The sequence below is a fragment of the Gobius niger genome (assembly GCF_951799975.1).
Source record: "Gobius niger genome assembly, chromosome: 14".
Lineage (NCBI taxonomy): Eukaryota > Metazoa > Chordata > Actinopteri > Gobiiformes > Gobiidae > Gobius > Gobius niger.
In genome coordinates, this window is record NC_136865.1 from 893,444 (window position 1) to 917,141 (window position 23,698).

Consider the following 23,698-nt stretch of genomic DNA (forward strand, 5'->3'; position numbering starts at 1 on the left):
TTGCTGTAATCAATGTTGAATTGATCAAAATCTCTATTTCAAAGGCAAATCCAAAGCTCTGTAAGCTGCTTTTTCAATAAGGGAGGGGAGTAGGGGCGGTTTCTCATCATCGTAGGAGCACATGGGCTCTGCTAACTAGTAAACAATATTTTCCGCGGTTTTCAGATATTTTTGGGCGGGTTTGGCTGTCCATACCTGGCAACCCTGGGCTGTGCTACGTGCAGACACATATCATAGACATTCATAGCGCCCGATATACGCATTTTCTCTCCTACGAGAAAATGAATTGGTGGTCCCCAGACTAACGCATTTGCGATGTTTTGTCTGGCGATAGCCAGGCTAGCCGCTCGTTGGTAATAGTCAGGAATATTTTTTGGTTGAGCGTGAGATATGACGAGTGTGGTGTGAGAGCGTGTGAAGGCACTCAAATCTGTGTGTCTCGCGGTGAAAGCGTGAGAGTTTGGGCCTTGGACGGGAGGTAGAGCTACAGCATCTTGCTCGGCTGACCATTAGCATGCTAGAATGAAACAGAAGTGCTTTTTAGAATACAGTATGGAGTGAATGTATATTGCAAAACGTGACCATGTCTGTGAAAGGTGCTATGCAAATGAAGGCATTTCTTAATATGGACTCAAATGTATGATTATGCCTTTCAAAACAGACTAGGAGGTTGGTTTGTTTATGGGCAATATTCTCATCAGTCAACAATTATACAGACCTTAGAATGACGATTTTACAAGATGTTAAAGTGCTTTCTTTTTTGTTTGTTCAGTTGCCAGATCTTTTGGCTAAAACCAACTTTCAAAAAATGACTGTCCCAAATCAGCTCCTATTGGATCTCAGTGACTGAAGTTTCTGACCTCAAGGTTTGGTTTGTCCACAAACTTGTACTCCTGTCCTGCAGCTTAAGGCATTGTAGAACCTTTTAAAAACCATTAACAGTACATTCTCCATGACTGCCTGTTTGAAAATAGCAGAGAGATAAATAGATTCTTGTATGTGGTCGGATGAAGCTGTGCTGTTTTGGAGCAAGTGCCTCGGGAGACGTACGTGTGAGGGCTGTTAGTCACACCGCTCCCACGCATGCTTTTATCAAGACCTATCAGGCAATAATCAGGTGTTAGTCACACATGCTGGTTCATGATCATCGCAATGACGATTTTTATCTATTTTATTTTTATTGTTTTAAATCAAATTTAATCAAGATAATGATGATAAAATAGTTTGTTGTGCAAGATTGGCAGTGTGCGGAAGATTATTATTATTTTTTTAAGTTGTACAGTAATACGCAATTATGCACAAACTCTCCTAAGCACCAGGTGAAAAAGATCTGTTACAAAAACGACTTACGACTAATTTAAGACCAAAACCAGGCTAAAATGAAATCCTCCTTGATTATATTGTTAAAAGCTGATAAAGAAGATTTAGACCTTATTGAAAGCCATTTTATTCACCCTTTGTTTTAACAAGGAACGTACCACTGAGACGAAGCATCTCATTCACATATATATTTGTACATATTCATTGTTCATTGTACATATTTTTAGTGGTACACGCAAACTCCACACAAAAAGGTCCTGTCTGGCCCTCGTATGTGGAATTAGCAGGAGCTGCTAGTAGTTCTTTATTGCCAACAATTTTAATAAAACTCTAGATAGCACATAACACGTTGGAATGAATGGCAATTCTGGCAGCCATGTTTTGACCGGCCCTTTCTAACCCAATGCAATGTAATAAAATGAGAAACACCACTTACTTCCTTGATACGGTTTTGATCGATTTTGAGTTATTGTGACTATGCTATAGCTGGCAAGAAAATAACAAACAAAAAACAATGCTGATAGCCATTCAGTTTTATTTAATATCTTGTTTGCATAATCGTTGCAGTATTGCTTCCTAAAAAAGTTGTGAAACATGCTTTTGAACTCATCCCTAAGAAGACCTTAAGAAGAAGAAACTTGATTTATTTAGCACCTCTCACAGATAAAATAATGATAAAGTGCTTCACAGGGACACAAACAATAAAATTACATGAAACAATCACAGCCTTCTCAACTAAAAGCTCATCCAAACAGCTATGTCTTCAGCTGGTTTTTAAAGAAATCAACAGTGTCGGTCACACGTAGCGACAGAGGGAGGTCATTCCACAACTTGGGAGCAACAGCTCAACAGCAGATTTTGTTGCCCCCTCAAAATGACCAGGGCAATCAGATGGGCAAACATCAGGTAAACACAGGTCCCCTGTGAACAAACAGTAAAAGGTTTCAGAATATTTAGGATGAAGTTTTAGTCACGGGTGTACAGAAACAGATAAAATGAAACTTACACGCCCCCCCCCTCCCCCCCAGGTGTACAGAGGCTTAGGCCACGGCCCAACTACTGCGCCACGGCTCCTACTATGAGAGGCTATGGGCGTAGCTTTTAAAACTAGCTCGGGCAAGTCACGTGATATAGCGCTTCTGGTTCCACATATGAAATTGAAATGTTTGAAACAAGTCAGGAAAGTGAGGAATGACTTTGGACTTAACTTAACTTGCTTTATTTCCTTCTTTGTAAACCAAAAAAAATCGGTAAATAGCGTTATATTTCTTCAAATTTGACCTGTTAAGTGCTTCCTTGTAAGAAAAGAACAACTTCGAGTAGATTCTTCATTCAATACAATAGAACACTGAATGCTAAATCTCCATTAGCGTACTATAGCACCAAATGGAAATGTTGTGCTATGAATACAGACTCCCGATCTCTCTTAAAGTAGGGATGCACCAATACAGAACTTGGTGCCAATCCAGGAAAAATGCTTTATTGGGTATCAATAACAACATGTCCAACACTGATCATTGAGTGACTCTTTGAACGAGTTACACCAGTTTTGGCAAACATTCAAACAAATAACCATCACAACTTGACAACTTGATGAATCTGGACACGCCTATCTCATTTGATCAGTTTTACAGTTCAAAGACGCATAACAGATCATCTTGCAAAATACCACAGTTAGCAGCTCTAGCATTGCTAATGTTGCTGTGACTGTTCCAGCCAGGCTTAGCTTTAGCAAAGCCTTAGCTTTAGCAAAGCCTGGGATAAAAGTCATGCTGGGGTCACTACTGTAATAAGAGACTGATTGGTGAAAGTGAAAAAACATAGTGTTTACAATGCAGCGGTTTAATAATCAGATCTTATATTGGAGGTTGTCTAAATTGTCACGTACTTCAAGTTGGAATATGTACTCGTGTCTGCTGAAAACCTTGCACTCACTGCAAACAAATTTCCTTAGAAGAACAGAAACTTATATAATACTGAGGAACCAGATAATCAAACCCCAGAGCCTTGGGTTTAGCTGTTGTTAACATGTAATGCAGAGAACTCTCTCCAAGGGGAGTTAAAAACCTGCAGGAGTCCGAAAGCATGGAATGTTCTCAGCCTGTGCTTCACATACTGGGTGTGATTTGTGAGTAAACCCTGCCTTATCTCCATAGATCTGGAGCTCCTTATGCGATTACATATGCCTCACATGCACATGGATATTATGGGCTGTATACGGCTGTTGTTAGAGTGAGGGGACAAACAAAGGCCCTCTGTGTGTCTGCTCACTGAGCCGCGGGATTTGGAAGATTAAACAAATATTTTCCAGCCTTATCCGCAGCATTATAATGGCGTACACTCCGTGGTAAACATGCCCTTTTGCTGACTCCTCCCCCTTCATGATCCTTTTTATGCAGCTGACAGACAGGATCATCAAGTCATTGTTAAAGCAGTACTAAGTAACTCTTGCCCCTAGAGGCCATAAGCGCAACTGCAGGTGTAGTAGCAAGTTACGATTTTTTAACTTATTAATTGTGTTGGAGAGTAGACAGGAAAGGCGAAGGGAGAGAGGGTTACTGTGCAACCAATTATACAATATTATACATATTAGCTTCTTCTTCGTGATTACATTAGTGTGTATTGCTTTCTCCGCACCGGGGGCAGTCAAGTTGCAAACATGGTTTTCTGGCCAGAGACACCAGGGGGAGATGAAAGACCCTCTAATCATCCCATAAACACTTGTATTACCCCCACAGGGACTACGGGAAGGATTTATTAAGGTAAATAAGTTACTTAGTACTGCTTTAAGTGGAGAATGATTATGTTTTTTTGCTATAGTGTGCATGTAGAGGGCAACAAGATACAAAAATAATGAGTTACAAAAATATATTTTTAAAGAGTTTAACATATTACTAACACAAAATACGGGAATATATTAATCAATCAATCAACACAAGGTGGCCAAAGTGCTTTACAGTAAAATCAGGCAAAATAAGAATAAAAAGCGCCATTATAATATGCAACAACAATAAAATAAAATAAAATAGAGAGATCAAACCACATTACTGAGTATTAAAAGTATTAGTCTCTACTTTCTCTGCAAGTTAAGAAGAGCCAGAGTCCCGGCCTCCGTTATGTGCAACTTCTACAGAGGGACTATAGAGAGCACCCTGACCAGCTCCATCACTGTGTGGTTCTTCTACAGAGGGACTATAGAGAGCATCCTGACCAGCTCCATCACTGTGTGGTTCTTCTACAGAGGGACTATAGAGAGCATCCTGACCAGCTCCATCACTGTGAGGTTCTTCTACAGAGGGACTATAGAGAGCATCCTGACCAGCTCCATCACTGTGTGGTTCTTCTACAGAGGGACTATAGAGAGCATCCTGACCAGCTCCATCACTGTGTGGTTCTTCTACAGAGGGACTATAGAGAGCATCCTGACCAGCTCCATCACTGTGTGGTTCCTCTACAGAGGGACTATAGAGAGCATCCTGACCAGCTCCATCACTGTGTGGCACGGCTCCAGTACTGCCTGCTGCCAAAGGAGCCTCCGGCGCATCGTGATAGCAGCGGAGAAGATCTGTGGAGCCCCTCTCCCCTCAATTAAGGAGATGTAGTCCACCGTCTCACCCGCAAAGGGGACCCTCTTCAAAGTAATGCCTTCAGGGAGGAGATTGCGGAATGCACGGGCCAGGTCCAGTCGACTGAAGAGCAGTTTTTATACACCAGGCTATCTGGACGCTGAACTCCCTCCCAATGTGACAACATCGCAGTGCAGGGATACTGCTGCTACGAAGCTTCAACTTAGCTATAGTGCTGTCAAGTGGAGATAAAAGTTGGCAACACGAAGAAGCAGGACATACTGTATTTCAGTGGATTTAGTAAGAAAAGGAGACGGGCCTCAGCCCCGAGATGGAGTAGACAGCGGAGAAAGCGGAGAGAGGCGAGCGGAGAAAAGTTAGCCGTTGTCTCTGTATAAATTCCCAAAAAGGATTAATGCTACAAACAACAATGATGAAGACATTGACAAAAGAGAACTTGTTACATTTCAAGCGGCTATATTAACACAGACTAAACTTACAAACCATTATTTGAACTGTTCATATAATTAACTGAAATGAAGCACAACTACAACAACGGTTTCGTTTCATGTACGATGTCGAGCACAATGCTACCATTAATATATTTCTTTCAGATTCTTATCAATGCCAAACATTACCGATAGAAAGCAGAGGAGAAAAATGATCTGAGGCACTCTGACTTAGTTAAAAGTCATTTATTAAATGGACATGACCATACATACATGTCCATGTCCATCACTTTTTTTCTGTTTTTATTACAGATAGTGACTTTTATGTTATAAAGGCACATTAATATTATACTTAGAGATCTTGCTACTTCCCAGTTGTCGTTACCATGGAGCAGGAGAATCATGGTGTGGGGCTGTTTTGTTGCCTCAGGGCCTGGACAACGTGATATCATCGATAGAAAAATGTGTTCACAAGTTTATCACGATATTTTTCAGAAAAACCTCAGACATTCACGACAGCATATGAATAAGTAAGTGATCCCTTGTATTAAATAGCTGGCTGATCCTTCTTCCGCATAGGGGTGTTGAAAAATACCGATCCGCCGATATATTGCGATATTACGTCGCGCGATTCTTATATCGATCCAAAAAGCGCCGTTCTGATATTTAAACATCCATTTTTGGGGAAATATTCATTGCAGCGTCTCACTTTGGTCCTGCACTTTTACTCCCGCCTGCTAGATGGCAGCGCATGCGTGTCCGCTTGAGTAACACTAGAATCTAGTGAGACACAGGAAGAGTTCTACCATGGAGGAGAAAGAGCTCTTTTTTGCCCCCACTTGGGCTTTTACAGCAAAGACAGAGACCTGGATTATTACGAGAGCCTCCAGCTGTGTGCAGACAATTACAATTACTGATGGCTCAGGACTCCCAACTATTTAAATACTTGAAAACCTGCATCCCCAGTTCCGTTGGTTTCATTACTAGGTTTCCAAGTTACATACAGTAATCACCATAAAACACCACAGTCACAGGCACATTAATGAAAACCATTTATATCATTAGATAGATAGTGCAGACTGGTTGCCTCGCTTCCGTCAGTCTACCCCAGGGCAGCTGTGGCTTCAATAGTAGCTTACCAGTGGAGTGAATGAATAGTGCAATGTAAAGCGTCCAGAAAAGCGCTATATAAAACCGATGCATTATTATTATTATTATCACACAGTCTCTTCAAAGTATTGCCTTCAGAGAGAAGACTCACAAATCCACGGGCCAGGTCCAGTCGACTGAAGAACAGTTTCATACACCAGGCTGTCAGGAAGCTGAACTCCCTCCCTTCCCTGCCCTCCCTGTGCTTCCACCCCTTACCCCCACTGCCTGCTCCACAACAAGGACGAGAGAATGAACTGTTTTGATTCATTGTGAATTGACAAATACAATATTTGAATTTGTTAAGCAGCTTTTTTTTACTGTAAAGCTATGACTAGAATGAAAATGATGTGAGTGCATGAAAAAAGAAAAGCCAAGTGTATTGGAAAGCTCCCACTTGAAACCCCTGATAGCAAGAACTGAAAAGAGCCACGCGCTCTTTCATCACACAGTTAGACACGCTCCGCCCACTCGACCCAAAGACCCGCCCCCACACAGGCAGCACTCACAGCTGCTCCTCTGTTCACGCTGACCCACAGACACAGCAGATTGTGAGAATGACCTGATAATGGCTTATTTTCTCTGTTTTCTCTGCTGACTCCTGTCACAAGACTGAGCAGTTCTGTTTAAGGGGAGACAGGCAAAACTCTTTTTTTCAGTTTTCAGGTTTTGGGTCAAATTGGTCTCTGAACATATACGCTTTCACCTGGAAACAGAAATATACCTAATCTTTACAATAACAGGTTGAACTTAATTTCAAGGGCCTTTTTCTCAAAACACATTTTTCTCTCATTGTGGCGACACTATCTCCACGTCAGTTGCACTAGCAATTTATCAGCATTGGACTGAACAAAATGTTGAAGATTTTTGATAACTAATTTCTAGCCTGATTTATTGAGTTTTGAATGTCAAAATATAAGGCGAAAATTCTATAACAGCTTATTTTAAGGGACTATACGGAGTTTAAAAATGTTAAAATAATGCATTTTCCTCCCCCTACATGTTCCAGCCATGTCCTAATGTGTAGAATGATGAGCCTAGACCTACGAGCCAAAACTGCCTCTAAAATCCTGCACTGTCACTCAAAAAGGTGTTCATTCGGGTCCGAAGTGCACGAGCTTAATATAAAAGCTGCAGTTACGCATAAGGCCTGAGATGGCAGTAGAGAGTATAAAATCAAAAACTTGCATCTAGCCCCTTTAAAACTTAACAAGATATCCAAAATCCCCTCTGAAAAAGTCTTGTCTCATATATCAATAAAATAAAACCATACATTATACATACATACAACAATACAATACATTTGAATGGAGCTCAATCCGTTATTCAGATTTTGTCGCCGAATAGATGGGAAATTTGAGGCATTTTTAGGCATAAAACACCTTGTTTTATATGTAAACATAAAATGGCAAAGTGCTCAAAGTTTTTGGAGCTATTATTGTTTTTAAGCTAGCATTGGCCTGATTGCGTCATGGCAATGCGTAAACAAGCAGCAACTTCCTCTGCCTCGGTACAGCAGCGTTTTTTGCCTTTTTCTGTGAACTGCAACGGTGGTTTTTGTGTTCATCACTGTTTTGCTGGATGCTTTTGTACGTTGTTGCTGTGGTTCTGGTTATTTCAAATGCTCATATTTCCACTGCAGACAATCCCTCATAAAGCAGCTTCTGTTTTACAAGAATGGTCATTGGGCAGAGGTGTCCTCCCTAAGGACAGTCTGACCAGTGGAAGCTGGGGTTCAATCCTCTGACCTGTGGACTTAATAGCAACCACTCCAAACAACTGAGCCACTGTCACTCCCTCCCTCTGTCCTTCCCTGAGCTGTGGTAAAGGATGTAGGGCGCAGAGGGAGTGTTCTACATCCAGCTCTCTTGGTGCCAGTTTAATTTGGAGTGTAGTCCTGATCCCTGGAGGGCATTAGGATGGAAGAGCACCACTGAAAGAAGCACTGTACAATCCGCTAATGTGGGGAGGAATGCCATTGGCTAAAGTTCAATACATCCATGATCATATTTTTCATGTGACACCATTGGAACAGTTCAGCTCTCTCTCTGCGCCTTCCCCTACTTCACTTGTCACTTGCAGAACACGACATGGTGCAAAGGTTTGTTGGGACATCTGAACTAAGGTTTGCTAGAGAATTGACTCCGTACAGTATGAATGAACCAGCCCTGCGTGAAGAACATTGTTAATATCAATTTTTTATCGATTTTTTTTTTTTTTTACTGGATGGCAAGGGAAGAATGATGTCCCTTCAACCCCACTGTGTCGATTTAAAGTGCCTTGTGAAACCACACCCACTTCCTCAATTATCTAATGATAAAAACTGCCAGAACCTCACATCTGCATACAGTGCGTTGCCATAGTTTACTTTAGATTATTCATTTATTTGAAGGACAGTGTGCAGTTGCTTTAACCTCTTACCTCCCGCCCAAACCGCACATTTTCTCCAGTTTGGCTTAAAAAAAAGCATGAGAACGAGGATGAAAACACAACAAAAAGTGACAAAAATGCAATAAATAAAAAAACAAAAAAGTGACAGAAATGTGGAAAAACATGACAAAAAAGAGACGGTAACACAACAAAAGCGCTTCAAAAATGTGACGTTTAACGTGACAAAAAAGTTATGATCACTTTCGTAGGTCTTAGCTTTCAAATTGTCATTGTCATTCAATGTGTTTTCACATGAAACTGCAATTGACAATTGCATTGTGTGCAATGTTCAATTCGATATTCTCTTCAATCAAGAAAAAGTGTAATTGTTGGAAAGGCCCGTGTCCGCTGTGGCACTTGTGAGGACTGGACCATATCCAAACTTTGTATGCAGGAGTGACTTCATGTCCACTGCTCTGTCTGAGCCACAGATTATCTGGTATAAGGACAGTCGCTCATCAGTTTGAGCTAAAACTGCATGAGCCCAGAAACTCCCACGACTCAAGTGCCCTCAAAACCAGGCCAAAAATATTTCTCCATCCGCAGTTCCTCTTGTTGATGTTGTGTGGGTGAGTCTGCTTGCTAAAACCGGGAATCACAAAATTCTTGATTCCATTTGATTTCATCTTTTGCCCTTCAATATATTTTAGTCTCAAACACAACTAGTTCTGTGCTCAGAGCCTGCAAATTAGACGCCTTGACGCTCGTCTGTTTCACATCATGTTTTCATTAAAGGATGTGTATCATACTATTTTAGCCATCCCAAAGTCAAGTATAGGCATTTATATGATATATTGTACCTCTACCGCTATGGAGCACTATTTTTTTTGAGAAACATACAGTATTTTCTGGGGGTATTTTGCAAACCCGGAAGACAAGACGCTTTGATTCAGTTAACTCCGCCCCCTCTCTCCAAGCGGATCTGCCCATGCATTATTAGCAGTAAAATAAATATAAATATCAGCAATAAGTGAAGTTACTTCACAATACAGTTATAAGGAGCTGACATCTGCAACACAGCTTCATAAATGGCTAACACACACGCTAACACACACGCTAACACACACGCTAACACACATGTCAACACACATGTCAACACACACGCTAACACACAAGCTAACACACACGCTAACACACACGCTAACACACACGCTAACACACATGTCAACACACACGCTAACACACAAGCTAACACACAAGCTAACACACACGCTAACACACAAGCTAACACACACGCTAACACACACGCTAACACACATGTCAACACACACGCTAACACACAAGCTAACACACACGCTAACACACACGCTAACACACAAGCTAACACACATGTCAACACACACGCTGACACACACGCTAACACACACGCTAACACACACGCTAACACACAAGCTAACACACATGTCAACACACACGCTAACACACAAGCTAACACACACGCTAACACACAAGCTAACACAAATGTCAACACACACGCTAACACACAAGCTAACACACAAGCTAACACACACGCTAACACACAAGCTAACACACGTTTTGACTCACCACCGCTCTGTCCTGGCCTCTCCATCACATTGGGGACTCGCGTTGCTTATAAAAGTTAATCCACCAAACATCCATCAGAGACAGTCACAGAAAAACACTATTTTAGTGAAATCCTGGAAGGACAATCCAACTCCTGGCGAGTGGCCTCTTCTTTGGGAAGGTTGAAAAAAGTCCTGCACCTCTCGTAAGGCAAGGCAAGGCAACTTTAATTATACCGCGCATTTTGTACACAAGGCAACTCAATGCGCCAAATAGCCAAACGCACTTTTCTCCGTGACATTATCGTTAGGTAAGAATAAAGAATAGGTGTGACCAGAATAGTTTAGAAAGAGCTCCATCTTCACATCCTTCAGTGCAAACATGACATCTGTTCAGACGCTCAGGGGTGCGTTTGTTTTGCGTTTGTTTTCAGCCCTGACCTGGAAGCGCTTCCTTTTTAAAAAAAATGTTTTTAGCTGTTTTATGAATTAAAATCAGGCTGTAAGGCACTACATTACAGCAGTTGTGATCTTCCTGTTTGATACTATGACGTAGCAGCTGCTCAGAGAGCAGGATTCAGGAGGATTGCTGAGAACTGCGTGAATGAAGCCACAAACCACTCTGGGGCTGTTTTTGATAAGGAAATAGCATAACAACATGGCTAAAAGCTCCATAAAGATTTTGCACGATATAGGCCCTTTAATTCCTCTGAATCTTTGTGGAATGACTTTAGCATCAATTTTCTCTGTCAACGTTGGGTCAGTTCACACAAAATGTAAAGAGTGGGCAGGGGAAACCTGTGGGCATCATATGATCCATAAACAGATCCAATGATTCAGTATTGTACTGTTTGCCGAGCCTTTCTCCGGGTCGGTCTTTACTGTGTGTGTGCAGGCAGTTTGTTTCTGTCCCAGCCTGTCCATTATTGATGTGTGGTGCTTGGGGGTGTTGTCCTGGGACACATGATCCTCTGGGGACATGAATATTTGAGTTCCGTGAAAGACAACACGGCTGTGGTTTTATTAACCACAATAGACCATAGCTTAGACTGGGCCACTACTGATGATGTCATGCACGAAGATAACTACTGTCCTGTGTACTGTCCTCTACTGACATAAACAAAATAAGATCAAATACAAAAATAAAAGTAGTTTACTTAGCAAGGGAACAATACCATAACATTAAAACATCAAATAGGTCCATTTTAGAAGGCGTGCCTCCATTAAAAGCACACAGTAGACATGACCTGATGACATCAGCTGGTGGAACAGAGCGTTTTGAGCTCTTTCTCAGCTGCTTTTGCTGAAGGAATACCAATAGAGCAAGGTTCCCACTGTGATAAAGGCTTCTGCCGTTGACCATAACTGTGGCTCTTGGCTGTGCAGCTTTCATACCAGTGCAGGACCTGCCCGTCTCCCGGGAACCTGTCCTGCCATGGCCCCGGGGCCCAGCTCTGTGTGAGGGGCCCCACAGAGCCACTGAATGTTAGGGCTGTGCATAGAGACATCGGACATGGATGGATGAAGTGATATGTGTGTGTTTCCATAGTAACCAATCTGCTTGTCTGTGTCAGTGCTGACTGGGCAGAGGGCAGGGCAGAGCACCCCTGCTCAGAAGAATACACATCTGCAGTAGCACTTTACTTGACAGCACAGTATTAGAACCATATTAAGCCGGATACTGAACAGAATGTAGTAACTGTGGTCATAACCTACACCCTAAGCTTGATTTTGTGCATTTTATATTGTAAAATATATAGCATTTGGCATTTGATTTAATTCTATGCTTACAGCCTGATTTTAATTTGTAAAACAGCTTTTTCATTATTTCTGTCGTAAGAAAGAAACAAAGAGGAAAAAAAGGAAAAAAATAAAAAGGATGTGTCCGAGGTGCTTCCAGGTCAGCCGTGGCCAAAACAAACAAACCCTGAGCGTCTGAACAGATCAGTCATGTTTGCGCTGCAGCTGAAGATGGAGCTCGTTATAACTGGACACACCTGTTCTTTATTTTTACCTAACAATAATGTCACGGAGAAAAAGAAGCACGTTTGGCTACGAGGACGAGGAGTTTATTCAACCTTTCTAAAGAGGCCACTCGTCAGAAGTTATTTTTTTCTCCGGAATTCAGCGACTATCAGCAAAATATTGTTTTTCTGTGACTGTCTCTGATGGATGTTTGGTGAACCTTCACCAGAACCAAAGTGTATTAACTTTTATAACCAACGCGAGTCCCATAATGTAAACAGCGATGGACCAGAGCGGTTAGCTTGTGTGTTAGCATATTAGCTTGTGTGTTAGCCATTTATGAAGCTGTGTTGCAGATGTCAACTCCGTATAACTGCATCGTGAAGTAACTTCACTGTTTATTTATATTACGGTAAAGTTATATGTGCGGAGTTAACTGAATCGAAGCGTTGTGTCTTCTGGGTTTGAAAAATACCTCCAGAAAACACTTATATTTATCACAAAAATGAGTGCTCCATAATGGTAGAGGTACAATATATCATATAAATGCCTATACTTAACTTTGGAATGGCTAAAATAGCAGGATACAGATCCTTTAAAGAATCAAGATTGAGTTCACAGAGCATATTTCAAACATACTGTGGAGCATGGACTGAAATATAAACTGCTAAACATAAACTTCCCAAAAACAAATACTTGAACTTGATATTAAGGGTTTACGCTTGCATTGCGCCTTACAAGCCTGTGTTGACAAGTTTCTCAAAGCGCTACTCTGTAGTCATTTCGTAGGCAGTGCAATGCCCTCTGCAAACAAATAACTTGGGCCTTGTAATACAAAAAAATGCCAACCCTGGACTTTGCCGTGCAGGGGATGCTTGTCTTAGTTCAGCAGTGGATCTTTCAGTTTTCTGTGAAATACTGCTCCTTCTCCTGGTGTACTGTGAACTCTGATTGATATCACGTTTAGATATTTTGCCCAAACGTTTAAGAAGGCTATCATCTTTTCTGCCTCCATTTTATTTGTTTTGTTTTTTAGTGGTGCATGAACCTTGCTAAAGTTTTAATCTAGTTTTACATTCAAATTAATAAAAACATTATCTCAAATTTGTATCTAATTTTAATGTTTTACCTGAAATTAGGTTAAAATGTAATGTAATTTTAAAAATGTAAGCTAAAATTAGATTAAAATTTAAATCTAATTTAAAATTAGATTAAAATTAGGGAGCCAATGCTTACCCCCCCCAAGAATGGGGTGAATGTAAATTGTCCCAGGTGCTTTGTGTCTATGAAAGGCTCTAGACCTTCCTTTCCTTAAAGCTCAAATTTCTGTGGAAATACATCAGACATCTCGGTCCAGAAAAGTGCAGTTCTAGGAACTGCAAAGATACTGCACAGAACTCTCCCAGGCCCATATATATATTTATAGCCGTTTTGGTGGAGGGGACATTTTCTGCCATGAGGGATTGTGACTTTTTGGGTCATCCATTATGGTCAACATGGCTCAGTCACGGGGATAGATGACTAGAATAGATGTATTGAATTGTGATATGACCTGGTGACCTGACATTCTGGAGAGATCATCATTGATTATTTGTTTAGTTCGTGGGGCATGGTGTGTTCAGGCACATCCTGTACGTGAAAGTCACGCATGTAAACATGCTGGATTATGGATAGCTAAGGGCCGATGTTCATCCGCTGTCCCACATTTGCACTCATAAACCACACCCACAGCAGTGCACACAGACACATCAGGCGAGGCGGGGGAAGTGTGTTGCTCATGGACACAATGGTGCGGTGGAATAAATATAGTCACTTACAGTGCTGGTTCTTATCACAATATTAAGTCTCCATATCAGAGAAGAAGAAGCCAGGAAGGCGTGTTTACTTGTGTGAGTGAGGGTGTGGTGGGAAGGGCCGATGGCGCAGATTGGAAGCCTCGATTCCGTCAGTCTACCCTAGGTCAGCTCGTAGGTAACCACTACAGAGTATGATGCATAGTGATCACAGGCTTGTAAAAGCACAAAAATGTAAGTCATTATTATTTTTATTATCATAACTTCAAAATGTGCATAGGGCACATTTTGGTAGGATTTTCCTTATGTATTTAATGTCAGGTCTATTTGGTTCTGATTTATTAATTCAAAGGTATTTTTTGACACATCAAAAAGCTTACAATTTAGCAAATATATCACAGTAATAGCTGGACAGTCCATTTTGACCATACAGGTGAAACGCAGACAATTACAATATCATAAAAAAGTTCATTTCTGTAATACAACTTAAAATGTAAAACTAATATATAATAGACACATGGCATGCAAAGTGACATATGACAAGCCTTTGTTTGTTTTAATTTCGATGATTATGGCTTACAACTTGTAAAAAAAGTTAGTTAGTTAGTTAGTTAGGACGTGAAACACTCCTGAGCTTGAATATCAACAAACTAACTAAGTTTTTGGATGCCAAAGTTGCACCTATCCACATGTTCTGAAGAGAGCACAGATCTGGTTGCAGTGACAATATCTCCAGCAGTAGAAAAAACAGAGGTAGCTGGAATAGAGAGGTAGTATATGAGGCCTCATTGCTTTTCCACCTCAGAAGAGGGTCAGCTTCAAGGGAAAGGCACCCTGAAGCTCTGTACCTTCTTGGACCTGCTCCAAAAGGGTACCTCACTACTTCCCACCCGTCCCTGGAAATGTTCACCAAAGAGGTCAGTAATTACAGACTTCTTAGCTGGAGGTGATGAGGTGGATGTCCCAGGAGATGAAGATGCTCCTGCTGTTTTAGGTAAATTCCTATTTTCATTGCAAATAAAAAAAAGTGTGTTAAATACAATACCTGTTCTTCTGTGGAGATGATTTCTGTTGTGTGGTCAGTGAATATCCTCTCTTGTTCATCATCATCATCTACATGAGGCAGGGCTTTAAATCTGGGGTCCAGGGCAGTGCAAGAAGTCACAGCATGTAGAGTATCTGTCCTCCAGATTCTTTGTTAGTGCTACCTTGACCTCTCTCACAGTTGGACAGTCCTCATGTTTTGGTGCCATAGAGTGGAGGACAGTGGCTTTCAGTGGGAGTATCAGTGACACTGATGCTTTTATTTCAGTGCTCATCAGAGTTGTGATCGTTTTTAGAGGTTTGAGCACTTCAATAACATAGTCACATCCTCATCACTGAGTGATGTCTCCTTGAGTGCTGAATATATAGCTGCTTGCTGTTCAAGGTACGGTTCAATCATGTCATAACACGAGTTCCAGTGGGTAGGAACGTCTTGAGAACTGTTGAGAATACAAGCTATAACATTTAGCTAAAGGTAAGCTCAAATCAATGATCCATTAAGGACAGAGTTTGAGTGCATACAATAACTGCTAAGATAAAGTCCAGTGAAGATGCAATGACTTTAAAATGTGGAGGACATTTCCCAGTTCTATTTATCATGCAATAAGCTGTGGAAAATTAAAACATAAACTAAACAAGAGACAGCCTAAGTGGGACTACTCCCACTTGAAGCAAACATACTACTCGGTATAAGAATGTTTTTTGATGACGGCACAATGTTGTGCTAAACAGTGCACATTTTGTATGTTCTTTTCATGAAGGGCTCCTACTATATTGTAGTTGTCCTTTTGTTGTTAACATCATTTTGTTTTTTTTGTGGAAAAAACAGACCTGAGATTGTGTTTGAGTAATCCTGCATATTCAGTCTCTAAAGAGCTCCGAACACAGTTCCACCTGCGGAAGGTGACCTCTTTCACCAGTGGGGTCATAAAAAAAAAAAAAGCATTTTTAAAGCATGCTTTGGGCGCCTCCCTCTGGATTTGTTTAGACATGTCCCAACGGAAAAGACCAGGCTGGAGGGACTATGTCTGGATTTGCCTGGTTTGCTTGAGGTTCAAGGTGAAGTGATGAATATATGTAATTATATTAAATATGTAATTTCTCCATCTGTGAGATCAATAAATCTATCTATGAAGTGTCTGGGGTGAGGGAAGTGTATGAGTCCTGGCTTGCACTGCTTTCTCCAAACATGACCCTGGATAAGCAGAAGAATATGGGTGAATGGATTGAATGCCTGGCTTAAACAGGAACAGTTTGTCCTGACAGAGCTTGTGGTCTGCAGGTGTTCAGCACTTACTCCAACGAGGACTACGATCGGCGGAACGAGGAGGTGGACCCCGTGGCCTCCTCAGCTGAGTATGAGCTGGAGAAGAGGGTGGAGAAGCTGGAGCTGTTCCCTGTGGAGCTGGAGAAAGGTGAGTCTGCACACAGCACTCAGTCTGATTATATCTGATATTTGTATCACCTTGGACACCACTTTCTTCAAATGACAGTGCTGTAGATAAAAGCAACATAAAACAGGCTCTGTGTTTGTCCTCTTCCTTTACATTTGAGCTGAAATCGCTGTTGTGTACATTTCACAAAAATGATCTTGGGGTCACAGTACATGCATTGATATACAGTTGTTTATAGTTTGTTAAATGTGAAACTAAGTCTAAAACTCTGCATGTTTTTTGTCCTCGCAATATAAACAGATTCTCAATTTCAACATAATGTTTAAGAAACAGTGGGTGAACAGGTGAACATATTTAGCAGTTTGCATCATAACCTACATTTTTGAAGCTGCTCTCTTCATGCCCGCTTGAACCTCCTGCACCGCACCACGCCTCTTCTCTTTCTCTTTTTCTCTCCTCTCTTCCCTCTCTTTGTCCTTCGTGTGATTCTCCAAGCCCATGCCCTCTCAGTTAGGTCCAGTGTTGGGTTAGAGTAAAGTTAGCTCCTCTGGAAAAGTTGCTTGTTTTGTTACTGCGCAACTTTATTATGAAGGTAACATGTTAGAGTACTCATGCGTTACCAATAATAAACACCTATATTTCTTTCTTTGTTTCTTTATTTAAGGATCCCCATTAGTCTTTACCAACGCAAAGACTACTCTTCCTGGGGTCCATTCTCATTCTATAGACATTACACAGTACAGAGGGTAATTTATACAACACACATCAACAATATAGAGTTCCTCATTCAACTCAATAATTGAGGTAAGAAAAAAACAAAACAAGTCAGGTGCATTACAATACTCAAAGCAACATTAGGTCAGGTTATTTATTTATTTACCTATATATAACCTTCATTTATTGATCATTTTTCCTGATTTTTCACGCAAACAGCAACTGTATTCAATCATAGCACAGTGGATTCACTTCTGAGCTTTATTTTATATGTGGACAAATGACAGATTAAGGCAACAATAATGAGCATGAACTACAGGCATGAACTGTAGTCTACGTATAAATGCTTAGCGCTCGCTATACAGTGGCGAGAAAAAGTAAGTAACAGTAAGTGTGGAATTTCTCACATTTCTGCCTGAATTGGTCACTAAATGTGGTGTGATCTTCATCAAAATCACAGGAATGATTCAACAGTGTCTGCTTAAACTAATACCACCCATTTACATTGTGACCATATTTTTATTGGCCATAACATGTAAACATTCACAGGAGAGGGAGGAATAAGTAAGTACACCCCCTGAATCTCACTGAACTGCAGCAGTTTTGTAAAGAGGAATGATCCAAGATTCATCCTGATCGTTGTGAGCGTCTGATCTGCAACTACAGAAAAGCAGTTATTGCTGCAAAAGAAGGATCAGCAGATATTTAATACAGGGGTTCACTTACTAATTCAAATGCATGTTGTGAATGTCTCAGGTTTTTCTGAGAAATATCATGAAAAACATGTGAATTAATTTTTCTATTGATGATGTCACGTTGTCCAGGCCCTGAGGAAAAAAAACAGCCCCACATGATTCTCCTGCTCCAGACTTCACAGTGAGGAGAGGGTTTTGACGTTGATGTGCTGCTCCATTTGTCCTCCTCACAAGACATTGTGTGTTCCTCCCAAACTATTCAACTTTGGTTTGCGAAAGAGCTCTTGGATGCTCCACAGCACTACTGGACAATATTCAGTGGACTGATGAACCTAAAGTTGAACAGTGCAATTCCTGCACGGTTCATCTGTACACTAGGCCTACAGATGATCAGTGCGTGATTGACAGAAGGGGGCGTGGCAGGTTCTCGGCACGGTAGCACAGCGGTTGCTGCTTGTGCTTCACAGCTAGAAGGTCCGGGTTCGATTCCCACCAGGGACGGGGCCTTTCTGTGTGGAGTTTGCATGTTCTCCCCGTGTAGGTTTCCTCCGGGTACTCCGGTTTCCCCCACCACTAAAAACATGTACAATAGGCCAGGATGAATGAGAGTGTGTTTGACTGTGCGCATGAGGGACGACGGATGGAAATTAGCCTAAGGCTACAATCCGGTGTGGCTTGTTCACTAACTTGCACTATCCAAACCAAATAAACCAATAAACAATGTTCATTCCTCTATCACGTCCATCGGAACAACCCTAAATAACTTAATATTAACCCAACCTCTTGGTGCTGACATGTTCAATGCTAGTTGTTTGATTGGTCCAGGTCTTTTGAAATGTCTCTAATCAGGTGAACACATCCTCAGTGGGAGCTGTGCCTGTAGTGTATCTAAACTCCAAAGTGTTCAAGAGAAAAGGTTCCAGAAATAGCCGTTCTGTGGATGTCAGAGGATGGATGTTATACCAGCTGCTCCTGAATTATGCAGGGCACTCAGAGGAAGGGGATTCCACTGACCACATGCACTGTAGGTCACCGACAGATGAATCCATTTATTTTGATTTACTATGCTGTAAGAACTGATTGTCCAGTTAAAAAGACTTGCACTCAAAATATGTACTGTTGCATTTATTCAGTGTCTGATGAGTGAAGAATGTAAGGGCAAGTTTGCTTGTTGAACCAGGATGTAAGGCTATGGAGGATAAATCAACATATAACTTTCTAACTAATGAAGTGCAATATAATGATCAAGATTTGATTGAGATTATAACCAATTCCTCATTTCCAAAATACATGCTCGGTCAGTGTTGAGGCGAGCTTCCACATGGGCAAACACAGGAAGTTGGGACAGAAACATCAGGGTTAATGTGCCAGAACTGTACAAATATTCACAGGGCAGATGACACAGTCCAAAAGCATTGTAAAGTAGAATTAGAAAAAATGAATGAGAGCGTGTTTGAGAGTGTGAGTGGGGGACAACATATGCAAATAAGGCCATGGACACACTCCGGTGTGACGTGTTCATTAACATGTACTGTACAAATACACAAACAAACAAATAAAACAAAAAATGATACAGGTTGTTTAAATGTAAATATAGCTAATGATGTGTTGATTTTGTTTCTTTATTGCTCTGTTTCAGATGATGACGGCCTGGGCATCAGTATCATCGGGATGGGAGTGGGAGCTGATGCAGGGCTGGAGAAGCTCGGCATCTTTGTCAAAACGGTGATCGAGGGCGGTGCGGCCGAGAGAGATGGCAGGTACAGGCTTCATGCCACACGGCCGCTTCCTCTGGGGAATTTTCACAGTTATGCTGATGATACACAGTTATACATCTCCATGTCTCCTGATGACACCAGGCCAATAGATGCACTTTTTTAACTGCATTTTAGATCAAACCCTGGATGGCAGAAAACTTTCTCCAGCTTAACCAGGACAAAACTGAAATGTTAATCATCGGCCCTGAGGCCATAACATTGGAAAGACGCCTTGAGAGAGAGACTTCTACCCAAACTACAGTCACTGTCTATGAATCCTTCCTCACAGGTGAAGAACCTGGGTGTGATCTTTGACTCTGAGCTGGCGTTTATTGCACACATTAAGAATATCACAAAGATAGGTTTTTACCATCTAAAGAACATAGCCAGAGTCGCCCCATTCTCTCTCGGGCCAACACGGAGACGCTCATGCATGCTTTTATCACCAGTCGTATCAACTACTGTAATGCCCTGCTTTCTGGTCTTCCCAAACAGAGGATCTCAGGTCTATAACTTTTACAAAATTCAGCAGCTCACGGCGAGGCGTCTTTCCAATGTTATGACCCTCGCCAGTGCTACGGCCGTGACATTGGCGAGGGCCGTAACATTGGCGATGGCCGTAACATTGGAAAACCTTGCGTGAGAGCAGGTCTGTGGTCTCGGGCAGGGACAGGATTGCTCAGACATGCATGAATCGATCATTTAACCACACCCAAGTCCTAACGACAGGGAAACCACCATGACCAGATTAAACGCTCCCAAAAGTACCTTTTGCATTGAATTTAACAAGTTTCCTTTGTCACAGTTTGACAAAAAAAATCAGATACAGAAAAGTAGCATTACTGTGCATACATATTTTACTGAAAAAAAAAAAAGAAAAAATATTATTATTATTATATATTTTAAAATCCAGCTGCACTCACTTTGCAGATGTGTGTGCATTGTCCTTGTCATTAAAAAAAGCAGGACAAAAGAGAAGGTTGCACAGTTCCTGCACCAGTTACACTTCATTCCTCTCGTTTCTTTCTTCCTTTGCCTCATCCTTTCCATTCTTCAGTTTATTACATTTGAAATACCTTTATCTTTTGTGCTTCGTCCCGGGCTAGTTATCCATGGCCTTCACTCCCTGCCTCCACTTCCTCTCTGCCCCTCTGCTTAACTGGTGTGTAAGCCCCTCGCAGTGCACTGCTGCGTGAGCTTGTCCTGCCAGGCTGAAATACAGGCTCCGTCCATCAGAGGTCATTTCTAGCGGACCGCAGCAGAATGTGATCCATGGCCGAACATTTCTATTTTGGGAATAGAGGCTACATTTGATTTGATTTTACTGCTACTTTAACTGCACCTTGTACTTTCCATATCTCGGATGTATCACGTCACATTCAGAGATCCATTTTATTAGTGCGCCTAATGATTGAGATGTGACAACTTTCAACACAATTAACAATGCCAGGGCGTGCTAAGGTCAGAGGTTCATTAGAATGCCATTGAGTCCTTGGGCAAGACACTTCCCACAACCTGCCTTTGCATAAGTGTTGTGGAAAAGGTTGTGTGGAGTGAATGAATAATAACTGGAGGTAGTAGTTTGAGAATATTGTCAACTCAGGCTTGTAACAGCACACTCTTTGAGGATTTCTTACTATGGTACTTAAGTGGAGAACATCCAGGACTTGGATGATATTGGGATGATATGATATAGATGAAGATAGTAAAGTATTAGTAAAGGAGAACCAGACCTTCTTCCTGCCTGTAAGGCTCTTAAAGGCCTCAGTAAGGCTGTATACTGTATGTAATAACGTTCTGTGTATGTTTTGTCACTCGGGCTGGGTACCGTGACTTCTTTTCCAATACCGGTACTTTAATGATACTTGAACAATACATTTTCCCATACCTGTATTCAAACATATGTCATCTAGTGCAAGAAAACATTAATGTTAATTTATTTAATAAAATACCATTAATTTTCAATTTGTATCATTTATTTGAGCTGAAACAACAACAAGCAACATTTCCCCAATGGGGCAGAATATCCTGTCCTATGCTGATAAGCTATGTCTCTTGTGCGCAGGATCAAGGTGAATGACCAGATTGTGGAAGTGGATGGGACCAGCCTGGTGGGGGTCACTCAGAGCTTCGCAGCCTCCGTGCTCCGCAACACATCTGGAATTGTGCGGTAAGTTTTTTGGGCAAATTATCATTATCCCTGTATTCAGTGAATCCATTTCGCAAGGAGACACATTTTTAGCTTGGTCTTTGATATCCAAAACAAAAGCTGGTTAGCTTAAAAAAATGTGTTTTCCAGGTTTGTCCCATTTAGCCCTGTTTTGAACCTAATTTTACATATTGAGTCGTTGTAGCTCAAGTGAACAGGATCTGTACGCCACATGTTTGCCCACATAAGTGAGAAGGTCAGGGCTGGATTAACAGACAAGTGCCAGTCCACAAGTCCTTAGCCTCAGCCAGGGAGCACAGGCCAACACCCGACTGCACAGCCAGGGCTAAGAAGTGCTTTACAGGCCTTAATCCACACCAACATGAAGATTTGGAAAGGTCAACGAAATATTAATGACAGACAGATTACATCCCTCACTTCTAGATTTGTGTTTGTATTTGTAGACTCCACTGGCCCCTTAAGGACTTTCAGCCCGCTACATTTAAATCATCCTTTAGCTTAGTTTAGTTTAGTTTAGTTTATTGGTTTATTTGGCAGGGACAGTGCTTGTTAATGAACAAGCCAAACTGGATTGTAGCCTTGGGCTAATTTCCATCCGTCGTCCCCTACGCACACACTCATTCATAGATTGGGACACTTTTCAGCATTTGTAGAAGGAACAACCATATTAAACGGAATTACTCAAAACAAAAGCACTTGAGCTCAGAAAAGCTTATTTGAATGACATCTCCCTCAAAAACATGGAAACAATGAAAACACCTTGTTCCATCCTTCTGTGTGGTTGATGCTCTCAGCTGTGGACGCGTGCAGCTGACACATTCTGTTTGCGCTGCTAATGTTGACCTGAGGCGTTTTCATTGGACCTCCAGGATGTGGCTGTACTGAGAGCAGGAGCATTCCTAAAGTGAACAGTTAATCATTCACTTAGTCTGCTACTATTGCTATTAACCCTGTGTAGGATGATCAGGATAGTTTCCCCAAAAATCAGTTCCTAATTATAACCTTATGTATCCCGAGATTTGAGGTGAAAACTAATTTCAAATAGTGAATTTATTACTTTATTTGGTATTGTACTGTTGATTTGTACACAAATAAAAAGCTATGCATCTGGCCCAAATTATGTGCACTACAGAAAGTAGGGCTGGACAAGGCATCACAATTGTTTCCTCATTTTGATCAATTTCACATTTTTAAAATATTTTATAAATCTAGCTTTTTCCTTTTTAATATTTGGTTGCAAATCCTTTGCAGTCATTTACAGCCTGAAGTCTAGAGGCACAGACGTCACAGACTCTGGGTTTCATCCCTGCTGATGTTCTGCCAGGCCTCTCCTGTAAATGTCTTTTCAGTTCCTGCTTGTTCTTGGGACATTTTCCCTTCAGTTTGGTCTTCAGCAATGGAAATGCTGCTCAATTGGATTCATGTCAGGTGATTGACTTGCCCATTGAATAACATTCCACTTCTTTGCCTTTAAAAGCTCTTTGGTGTCTTTGGCAGTAGCTTTGGGTCATTGTCCATCTGCACCGTGAAAGAGACGTCCGAGCATTTGACTCATAATGTGATCAGACACAGAAAGTAAAGACTTTTGAGCTATTCAGAGATTATGAAACTGTAGCCTCCAAGCTTTCCAATGTTGTGTAACATGGAAATCTGATCATATTTGGAGAACCTGTGAAAATATGAACCTCTCAGGATATTTTTAAGCAGAGAAAACGGGCTCTAAACTTCT

General features: G+C 41.3%; 1 protein-coding gene across 3 annotated transcripts in view; it reads left to right on the forward strand.

The window, feature by feature from the left end:
- ppp1r9a (protein phosphatase 1, regulatory subunit 9A) overlaps positions 1–23,698 on the forward strand; it is a 67,559-nt gene that overhangs the window by 11,397 nt on the left and 32,464 nt on the right. For all 3 annotated transcript variants that reach the window (XM_079570535.1, XM_079570537.1, XM_079570536.1), the window contains exons 3-5: positions 16,522–16,654; positions 19,682–19,802; positions 21,865–21,969. In XM_079570535.1, coding sequence (XP_079426661.1) covers positions 16,522–16,654; positions 19,682–19,802; positions 21,865–21,969 — 359 coding nt within the window. The remainder of the gene's footprint in view (positions 1–16,521; positions 16,655–19,681; positions 19,803–21,864; positions 21,970–23,698) is intronic.